Source organism: Magnolia sinica, chromosome 13 (assembly GCF_029962835.1).
Source record: "Magnolia sinica isolate HGM2019 chromosome 13, MsV1, whole genome shotgun sequence".
In the NCBI taxonomy this organism is placed as follows: Eukaryota; Viridiplantae; Streptophyta; class Magnoliopsida; order Magnoliales; family Magnoliaceae; genus Magnolia; species Magnolia sinica.
Window position 1 is genome coordinate 16365925 of NC_080585.1, and position 11576 is coordinate 16377500.

The 11576-nt window shown below is 42.3% G+C and overlaps 1 protein-coding gene across 2 annotated transcripts in view; it reads left to right on the forward strand.

The window, feature by feature from the left end:
• The window catches only part of LOC131222980 (periodic tryptophan protein 2), a 32440-nt gene that overhangs the window by 12596 nt on the left and 8268 nt on the right, over positions 1-11576 (forward strand). For both annotated transcript variants that reach the window (XR_009160253.1, XM_058218248.1), the window contains exon 5: positions 6758-7102. Coding sequence is in view for 1 of the 2 variants with exons in the window: in XM_058218248.1 (XP_058074231.1) it covers positions 6758-7102 (345 nt within the window). In the remaining variant the exon portion in view is untranslated. The remainder of the gene's footprint in view (positions 1-6757; positions 7103-11576) is intronic.

Genomic DNA, 11576 nt, shown 5'->3' on the forward strand with positions numbered 1-11576 from the left:
TCAAGTCGTCCGACCATTGCTCATTTAGTTCGATATATGTACCTTCCTTTAAATAAATCAATGAATAAGTCTTTATTTATAATGATTTAAATATAAGTCCTTTTGTAAGAATTGTTAAGAAAATGACATATAATCATCTAGAACTATTAGATTTCACAAAACTCTTAGATCAGCAATAATTACGAAAATGCCATCAACCTATACCCTGAATTCCAACTCACAAGGTTCTCATGATCCGTTTTGTGTGAAACTTTATACCAGACCTAGTTATCATAAATTAACCGTACACGTCAAATTTCAGCCCTTAGATCACATTAATTTAGCTACTTGATCCCTACATCCGTCCGTACACTTATCAGACCAAGATTCTGATCTGTTCATCTTGTTCACACCATATGAATATGCTTAACCCACCATTAGAATTACAATATGAGAAACCTACACGTGTGAATAAGACACTTTAATCCGACGATACACATGCTTTACCCCTAATCCTCTTGAAACCCGCTTTATATATTATCCGTTTACGAAACTGACCGTATACCCACCTACATACATATTAAGAGTGCTAACCATCAAGTTTCCTTATTTTAGCTAGTCATCTGACCCCCAGTTATATTTGAATCTGCCAAACGGGCCACAAGAACATCATGGTAAACCGATCATCATGAAGATCTTAGGTTCTAAGTCCAAACTGCCCGGTAACTTGTTGATTAGAGGTGTACAAATATTATTTTAGAATTTTGAAGTATATTAGCCATTAAAAGAACATCTTGTTCATCCTCGAGAGATCGGGACCCAAACTGGATCACAGGAAAGAGCACGAAAAATGATGCATGTTCGCCGAATTTCAAGACATTCGGACGGCACATTTCGACATAACGGGCGTCGAATGCCGGTTGAGAAATGGATGACCAGTTCGTAAATAATGAATGCCAGTACATACCACCATTGATACTTGATCGGATAGTATGGCCCACCCGATCAACAGATCTGCCCCATTTTTGGACCTTAATCCTAGCAGGGCATGTTAAACACAATGAACAGAGCGGATCGTACAACTACAAGTAGTAAAGTGGACTTCACACAAAATAATTCAATTTATTGAAACTTTCACAGCAAGCTACGTATATCATGCATGGGGTTTAACAGTGAGTGTTGGTTGCTATTGGACACACCGTACGACTTACTCGACTAACCAAGTTGTCTTATATATGATCCCGTGTCCTAACATAGCAATACAAAAGTGGTGAATGGCATGAATTCTTTGAAAGATCATCACAGGTGGACCCCATCTATTTTGAACAGCAACGTGAAGAAACATTCAGAAACCGGAAGTGACTGTGGTTTCCACCATCATGTCCCTACAACATGTGGACCCAATCGTTTGGTAAATTCCAGGGACTATTTTAGCCGTTGACATTCAATTTTAGAACAATCTGACGAATAGATCGACGAGAATCCACCGTTAGAGCTAGGAATTGACCCGTATGGCCCACTTGGACCTTGGATCTGCCCCGCCTTTGGTAAAAGACTCTGATTGGGCCCTGCAAGTGGGGTAGACGGGGTGGATCTATCACAAACATCATGGCGGACCCCACATAGCAGTGCACACGTGCACAACTGGTGTACACGCGAGGTGCACCAAACTGCCTGCATGGTCAGACGAGCTCTGACTCGTGTTTTTCCAAAAAGGAGAGGAGAAAACTCTCCTTCTCTCCTCATTTGCAGCAGCCGACGGACGATGGTCCGTTTCCCTTGATCAGTGGCCCACCTTCATGGTCCATCTGGACAATCCAGACCCTCCATCGTGTCCAGGGATTGGGTCCCACCAAAACCCACCTCACCTCGTAGCTTGATATGTACGTGCGTGGGCACAATCCTTGCCGTAAGTGGGCTGTACAAAACCAGATTTTTTAAAAATGGAAACTGCTAGGTTGGCAATCCGCGTGAAGTGGAGACTCTCGATCTCAACCGTTCTTTTAGGACTACCCTAACCGTCCATTTCAAAACCACCTTGAAGTTTCTACCCACAGTAAAAAGAAAAACCACATGCGGTTTGGTTTTGTCAGCCGTATCTGGAGACCGGTGCAAACCAGCTTAGCCCTGACCGTGTATTTTTCATCCAACGGTCTAGGAAGGACTAGGGTTCTCTATATAGGAGAGGATCGAACGGCAGCAGTAGGATCCCCTTTCCGTTTCTTGTGGCAGCCTGAAAATGGCCATTTTCTTCCTTCCCTTGAACCCACCATGAAAACATCCTTGGAGCTTCACTCTAGCCATCCTTTGAGCTCCTCTGAGCCTATACACGCCATCTGCAACCATCAGTTAGAAGAAATAAGTCCCCATTTCCAATCCGCTATTAAAGCTCCATCTCCTTCCTCGGTGAGAAGCAGAAATCGTATGGGTTGTGTGGTCACTGAATCCGTCAGTTGGGCCGTCCCTGAGTCAAGTCCAGCCACTTCTGGACTTCCCAGAAGCAGAAAAGAAGAAGGAAGTAGGAGCAGATAAAAGGAGGAAGAAGAAAGGAGGAGGGAGAGTAGGCCTGTTGCATCGCACAAAGCTGACGAGTGCCGCCACCCACAATTCCGCTGCTCCAGCAGCCTTCAAATGGACGACCCAGACCCACATCCAGGCATCCGGAAGGCCCTTTACCAGGTCAGAAGTTCATCCCAGTGAGTCACACTTGGTCAGGCCTCAGCTGGGCCGTTACCTGAGCTGAAAAAGACCTTCAGCTAGGCCTCGTTGTTGGACTAGAAAACTCCCTCCACATGGCTCTCGGTCGGGCCGTGGATGACCTCCAAATGTACCCTGGGGATGGCCCGAAACCACCTTCAACCCAAGCTGTAACGGCTTCCTAGCAGGGCCGTGATTCTCCACTAAGTAACACCACTGGTGGGCTGCATCTGAGACAAATCTCAGCGGGCCGCACCACACAAGGCTGTGGGCCGCACCTGGTCTCATTGCTGGTGGGCTAGATCATCAGCCCACCACTCATTTATGAGGTGGGTCGCACCCTGAATATCCGTTGGGCTGCACACTGAGTTCCAAATCTCAGTGGGCCGCACCACAAGATACAGTGGGCCGCACATGGGCCCCACCATATATACTGTGGGCCACAATCAGGGCCGTGATCAGCCTCAGGCTGGGGTGGGCCTCAACCATTATCTTGGGCCATTAGTGGGACTGCAGCTGGTCCTTGCATGGGCTTCAATCAAGGGCTGAAATCATCCCAAATATAACCCACATTCTGGGGTGGAGAAATCTACAAGTTGGGCTGAAATCACCATCCTGTGGGCCTCACCATAAGGTGCAGTGGGTCGGTCCCACTTGGGTTTAGATTAGACCCAACAACTGGGCTGCCCTATTATGGCAAAAGTCTGGTGGGCCTGGTCTCTCTAGTGCTGACCCAAATAATAATCTGATACATGGGGCCCTTCAAACCTACACTAGACTCATTTTAAAGCATTACCATAATTATCATTATTAGGAATTCTAATATTAGAAATGTATGGCCTTTAGCAAATTTTCTGTACTGATGTTAGATATTACATATAAAGATTGTTATTATTAAATATTAATGTTTTACTCTATCATTATTAAATATTATCCTTAAGGGTATGTATTTTCATCAAAATGATTAATAGTGTCACGTTAGCTAATATTGGGTATATTAGTAATATTAATGGTTGTTTCGAAATCATTAGTATCAGTCCTTGTTATATTATCATTAATAAATGTTCTATTATCATTACCTAGGGGTTATTAGTCATTGGATAATGGTGGTACATTCAAAACTTATAGACCGTCATTATTAATATGGATGGGTTGATACTCCTATTATGAATATTAATTGGCACATTGTACGATGATAATAATAATAATATTATTAATAATAATCTAGGATTCAAATCCTAGAATCTAAAGCCTATAATTAAGCCCTAGTATGAAGCCCTAATAGAACCCTAAAAGTAATTCAAACCCCAGGTCGTATTGGTCTTGACCATAGGTACTTGGTAGAACATTGATCTCACATACAACTTCACAATTCATGGTAGGATTCAAGGGAAGGAAGAAAATGGCCATTTTCGGGCTGCCACAAGAAACGGAAAGGGGATCCTCCTGCTGCCATCCGATCCTCTCCTATATAGAGAACCCTAGTCCTTCCTAGACCATTGGATGAAAAATACACGGTCAGGGCTAAGCTGGTTTGCACCGGTCTCCAGATCCGGCTGGCAAAACCAAATCGCATGTGGTTTTTCTTTTTACTGTGGGTAGAAACTTCAAGGTGGTTTTAAAATGGACAGTTAGGGTAGTCCTAAAAGAACGGTTGAGATCGAGAGTCTCCACTTCACGCGGATTGCCAACCTGGTAGTTTCCATTTTTAGAAAATCTAGTTTTGTATAGCCCACTTACGGCAAGGATCGTGCCCACGCACATACATATCAAGCTACGAGGTGAGGTGGGTTTTGGTGGGACCCAATCCCTGGACACGATGGACGGTCTGGATTGTCCAGATGGACCGTGAAGGTGGGCCACTGATCAAGGGAAACGGACCGTCATCCGTCGGCTGCTGCAAATGAGGAGAGAAGGAGAGTTTTCTCCCTTTTTTTTGGAAAAACACGAGTCAGAGCTCGTCTGACCGTGCAGGCAGTCTGGTGCACCTCGCGTGTACACCAGTTGTACACATGTGCACCGCTATGTGGGGTCTGCCATGATGTTTGTGATAGATCCACCCCGTCTACCCTACTTGGAGGGCCCACTCAGAGTCTTTTCCCAAAGGTGGGGCAGATCCAAGGTCCAGGTGGGCCATACGGGTCAATTCCTAGCTCTAATGGTGGATTCTCGTCGATCTAATCGTCAGATTGTTCTGAAATTGAATGTCAACGGCTAAAATAGTCCTTGGAATTTACCAGACGATTGGGTCCACATGTTATAGGGACATGGTGGTGGAAACCACAGTCACTTCCGGTTTCTGAATGTTTCTTCACGTTGCTGTTCAAAATAGGTGGGGTCCACCTGTGATGATCTTTCAGAGAATCCATGCCATTCACCACTTTTGTATTGCTATGTTAGGACACGGGATCATATATAAGACAATTTGGTTAGTCGAGTAAGTCGTACGGTGTGTCCAATAGCAACCAACACTCACCGTTAAACCCCATGCATGATATACGTAGCTTGCTGTGAAAGTTTCAATGAATTGAGTTATTTTGTGTGAAGTCCACTTTACTACTTGTAGTTGTACGATCCACTCTGTTCATTGTGTTTAACATGCCCTGCTAGGATTAAGGTCCAAAAATGGGGCAGATCTGTTGATCGGGTGGGCCATACTATCCGATCAAGTATCAATGGTGGCATGTAGTGGCATTCACTATTTACGAACTCGCCATTCATTTCTCAACCGGCATCCGACGCCCGTTATGTCGAAATGTGCCGTCCGAATGTCTTGAAATTTGGCGAACATGCATCATTTTTCGTGCTCTTTCCTGTGATCCAGTTTGGGTCCCGATCTCTCGAGGATGAATAAGATGTTCTTTTAATGGCTAATATACTTCAAAATTCTAAAATAATATTTGTACACCTCTAATCAACAAGTTACCGGGCAGTTTGGACTTAGAACCCAAGATCTTCATGATGATCGGTTTACCGTGATGTTCTTGTGGCCCGTTTGGCAGATTTGAATATGACTGGGGGTCAGATGACTAGCTAAAAATAAGGGAACTTGATGGTTAACACTCTTACTATGTATGTAGGTGGGTATACGGTCAGTTTCGTAAACGGATAATATATAAAGCAGGTTTCAGAAGGATTAGGGGTAAAGCATGTGTATCGTCGGATTAGAGTGTCTTATTCACACGTATAGGTTTCTCATATTGTAATTTTAATGGTGGGTTAAGCATATTCATATGGTGTGAACAAGATGAACAGATCAGAATCTTGGTCTGATAAGTGTACGGACGGATGTAGGGATCAAGTAGCTAAATTAATGTGATCTAAGGGCTGAAATTTGATGTGTACGGTTAATTTATGATAACTAGGCCTGGTATAAAGTTTCACACGAAACGGATCATGAGAACCTTGTGAGTTGGAATTCAGGGTATAGGTTGATGGCATTTTCGTAATTATTGCTGATCTAAGAGTTTTGTGAAATCTAATGGTTCTAGATGATTATATGTCATTTTCTAAACAATTCTTACAAAAGGACTTATATTTAAATCATTATAAATAAAGACTTATTCATTGATTTATTTAAAGGAAGGTACATATATCGAACTAAATGAGCAATGGTCGGACGACTTGATTTATGGATGAATATCATTCATAATCGGTTAGATTCATGTTGGAGGATGGATGTAGGGTTAGGTTGACTAGATTGGTACCGTACACGTATATATAATAGGTTAAATTTATGGTAACACTCGAGGACTATCAATACTCGGGTATTGAAAAGTTCGGGGTGTTACAATAATTCCCGTTTAAAGAAACGAAAATGATAATGATGGCTCATTTGCTTTGCATTTCATAGGAAATTGGAAAACCAAACAGGCCCTTAGAGAATCTTCAAACTCAGCAACCACATCTTCAAAATCAGTACCTCTACTCTTCCTAAAATAGCAAATGGTAGTTTCTGAAATCTAGCCTCCAAAACTAGTTGCAAAATAGCTCGAAATTCAACATGTGTTTGGCCCGATGGTGGGCCATTGCCCATTTCATAACTACGGCTACATTATTTGACTGTTTCATACTATACCAGGTGTTGCTGCGTAGGTTTCAAATAACCCGCAATCTCTCCCTGGATGGGGTACTTGACTTTTTGAACTCAAAGAAAATGACAGATGCGGGCCCATTGGAGTTAATTGATGATGAGATTAGTGATGTAGAGGAAGGCATTGATCGACAGGTAAGGGAAAGTCTAGGGCATGATTTACCAGGAGCAATGCCTAACCATGGACGGCCTGTTGTTCGAACAAAATGCTTGAGGATTGCACCTACTGGAAGGTGTTGGGCAGCGGCAACAACTGAGGGAGTTTTGTTGTATTCAATAGATGAATCCTTTGTCTTTGATCCCACTGATCTTGACATGGATGTTACACCAGAGGTACCGTTTGTTCATGTTTTAGTATCTTAGTTGTTAGGGTTGCTGTTTAAGGTTTTACTTGTTTGATGCTTGTGTTCATTATATAAAGTTGACTGCACGCCCAATTATTGGGTCTTGGAAGTGTTCTAAAATTCTTTCCAATTTGATATCTTATGCATTGCCTCTGGGGATCACATTATAGATTTTCTTGCTATACCGTGGTATTTGATCCGTTGGTTCCCATGGTTTCCATACAATTTTTTGGGCCTGTGATTGTGGGCAAAAAAAAGAAAAGAAAAGAAAAAAGAAGAAAAACTGAAGATTTTTCCATTGTTAGGATGTCTATGTTGTTTGGATAGCAAAGGAAATAGAGATTGGAAATAACAATCATTAGCCTTTTCTATAGTAAAATTTTCACACACGAGATATGACGTGAAAATTGTGAGAGGAATGTGAGATTTAAACTAGCTATCCCAACAAGACCCCAAGAATGGAATCCATGGGAATTCATATTTCAATTGTGCTTATGGAATCCATGAGAATCCATCATTTGACGATCCCTACACTTCTCTTTTCTTTTCCTACAATCCAAACAGGCTCTTTCTATTGCTTGTAAATAAAAAATTGCATCGTCATTTCAGCATTTAGTTACATACATGAATACATGAATTATAAACCTATGTATACCCATGTTATAATATTACGAATCATGCTAACATGGCTACAGTTCATTTCAGGGGTCTGGTAACTGATTTCATTTTGTTTAAAAATGTTCAAAGCTTGAATGAAACATCTGCATTTGACTGTTGCTATTTGCGAACCTTCTTGCTGTTTTCTGTGTCAGCCTAAGCCTGCATTTAGGTGCTGTCTGTTGGCCACCTTGTTCCTAACCTTTGCCTTCAGGGACCATCTTATGTTGGATTTTCAGATCTCCCTGTTCACAGTATTAGCCACAGTGGTTGCAGTTAGGATTATCAAAGATTCCAAAAGTTTATTTTTCTAGATGCTCATGCTAGTTCACAATGGCTTTACCAATCTGATTGACTCTAGGCAGATATCAGCATTACTTCTGCGATGTTTGTAAAAACTAGAAACTTGTCGATTCTATGGAATCTTCAGATTTTTCTTTTCTCTACATTTTTTCCCTTGCCTGCTGCAGATAGTACAACATCCACTATGTAGTAGAATCTCATTCCTAATTAGCAGACAAAGCTGTCTGTGGCTGCATGCAACGGGGTGGTTTTGTTTGTTCATGCATGAATAGATTATTCTGTGCAGCACTTCTGTAAGCCCAGTTGCAGTGAGACAAGGATCCGATTCGGGAAACATTGAGGTTTCAGAACCTCCCTGGGTGGTGGCATTTGGTGGATTGCTGGAAAAGCAAGATCCTAACTCTAGACAATTCAACGAAAAGGCAGATTATAATTTCCAACGGATGTATCCTGTGTTTACAGAATGCAGAACAATGGATCATCTTCTTTTGCATTGCAAATTTTCCAGGGAAGTGTGGGAAAGTTTCTTAGTGTTACTGGTACCCTTGTGGTATTATGCCATGAAGGGAAGGAAGAAGGATGATAGAGTGGTTGATTCTCTTGTCCATCATATTTTCGGTTCGGTTGTAGCGCAATAGCGGGACCTTCAGCAACAGGGCTCTATGCCAAATTCAAGTCTTTCATGAGGCTAAGTGGTTGGTTGTGGAATAGGCTAGAGCTGATAATGCTTTTGTAGGGTGGCCTTTAGTGGCTTTTCAAGATAGTTGGGGGATTGTTCTTCCTTGTATTTGATGGGTGATCTCTCATCGTTCTTTTTGAGCCCCCTTTTGCTTCTTTACGAATAGAATTCTGATGCGGGTCCACGGCCTACTTAGGCCCATTGCCCACCTAGGCCCATTGTAGGGCTTAACAATAATGTAGGCCCACATTCCACCATAGAGGTCAATATGTGCTGGTTTTTGGACTGTTTATTTATAGATTTGGCAGTCTAAATCGAGGATTGCAAGTAACCATTTTTGGAAGATATGGGGCCTAATTTAAAGATGTGATTGCAGATATGGGGGGATGTAATTGAAGATATGTGATGCAGGATAATTAACCACTTGCTTTAAAAGCTCGAACTGTTAGAGTATGGCGAATTAATTCCTTCATCTTATAGCCCAGGCCCCACATCTCATGGGTTAGGACCTCGGCCGAACCCCCCCCCGAGTGTGGCCCTGCATCCAACAGGCGACCCCACTCGAGCCCAGTGTGAAAATGCCTCTGCATTAATCACCCCCGGTGAGGAGATTCGAACACGAGACCTCCTACTTTGATACCAATTTGATGCAGGACAATTAACCACTTGCTTTAAAAGCTCGAACTGTTAGAGTATGACAAATTAATCTCTTTATCTCATAGCCCAGGCCCCACATCTCATGGGTTAGGACCTCAACCCCATTCATGGGCCCCAAATCACATGGGCCGCCCACCTCGAGTATGTCCTCGCATCCCACGGGCTACCCCACTCGAGCCCGGTGTGAAATGCACATTACTCACCCCTGGGAAGGAGTCTCGAGCACGAGGCCTCTCCCGTGGGCCCCAAATCGCATGGGTCACCCACCCCGATTGTGTCCCTGCATCCAACAGACGACCCCACTCGAGCCCAGTGTGAAAATGCCCCTGCATTAATATGGGACTGATTTAGAGATTTAATCATGATTATTTTCTATATTTGTTTGTACTATATTTAGGCTTTACCATCTTAGGTAGATTAAATTGATTTGAAATAAATTATGATTAATTTGAAATTAATCTAATAGCTTGGGGATTTTCATTAAAGATTCATTTAAGGTCTATAAAAGAGGGGTACTCATTCTAGTATTTTTCTAAGTGTGAGTTTTTCTCAAGTATTGTAAGAGAAGAAGTTTATATTAATAAAGTTCTCTCCTTTTATACTCTAATATTCTTATGGTTGTACTCTTGTCCTCTTCTTTATATTTGGGTGTCGAGATCTCATTGACTCGATAACCGGGTTGCAACATTGGGGAACTGCCAGTTGTACATCATCTCCTGATGGCTTTGAAGGTGGCACAAGAAGAGTTTGTGCAAATAATCCAATTGATCCATGCACTCGCAGAGTAGGTATATTAATTCACGTGTGTGGTAGGCAATCTTGCTAATCAAGTGGGGGCGCTCTGACATGGAGGAAATCTAGAGACCAAAGTTGGAGCAAGTGGACATGTAGGGAAACGTCCTCACCAAGTTCTTAACCAGCAACGGGCGGCCCCAGTTTATGAAGACACTAATGATCAAATCCTTCGATTGTTGGAAAATCCAAACTTAAAGTAGAAAATTCAGAAACGACGAAGAGATCTACGTAGCTAAAGGAAAAGTTGACATCTAGAGTGATTGATGCATTAACATTGGGCCTATGTAAATAGGTCTCAACACTCAAATTAAAACTTTTGCAAAATATGATTGTGACACGAAAAATGGGGTAAATGTTTTAGGATCCAAAAGAACTTTAAAGTTACAACAAACAAGTTGGCACATACAAAAGCGCAAGTGAAAGAGACATTATCTATATTGGGAGCAAACTGTTTGGGTTTGGTGTTGGTGTTCTTTCTATTTTAAACACATCTGAATCTTCACTTGTGCTCTCCCCCTGAAGATGAGTTGCAAAAAAAGGTTTGGATTCAAAAAAGGTGACATCCATGGTGACAAACAATTTTTTTTGAAATCGGATCAAAGCATTTATATCCTTTCTGAGTAGGTGCATATCCTACAAAAACACATTTTCTAGCCCTATGATCAAGTTTTCCCCTGTTATGGTCATGAATATGGACAAAGGCAGTGCATCCAGTGTTCGAAATATCGATACTATCGGCCGATATATCGGCCGATATTATCGTTATCGCACCACTACGAGACGATACACTCACGATAAGCCCTGGAAGATACCAAAAAATCTAAAATCCAGATATCGGCCGATATATCGTCGATATCGCACCAAAAAATCCAAATATCGGCTGATATATCGTCGATATCGCACCAAAAAACCCAAAAATTTGAATTAGAAAAAAAAAAAAAAGGAAATCGGAGAGTACTTGGCTATAGCGGCGATCGGAGGTGGGCCATTCGACAGGTAAGTACGATTTTCTTGCCATTTTCTTCTCTTTCTCGGAGATTCCGGCGAAGAATCAGGCCGAATCGATGAACCGTTCCTTCCGGAACGAGATTTGAGGGGTTGCGTGCGTGAAAGATGGATTGGACTGCGTTGATGGGGGTAAAAATGGAGAGGGAAAGTGAAAGAAGGGCGCGGATGGGGAAATCTCAGAAACAATTAGAGGATCGGACGAGTCCATCGCATTAGGGTTCGGAAAGTAAAAGAGGGAGAGTGAAAGAGGGAAAGCGAAAGAAGGATATTTCGTTTGTATCGCGCCGTCCATCGTTTGCATCGCGGCATCTTGTTAGGGTCTCAGTAAACTCACTCGGGCCCACCTTTAATGTATGTGGTCCAT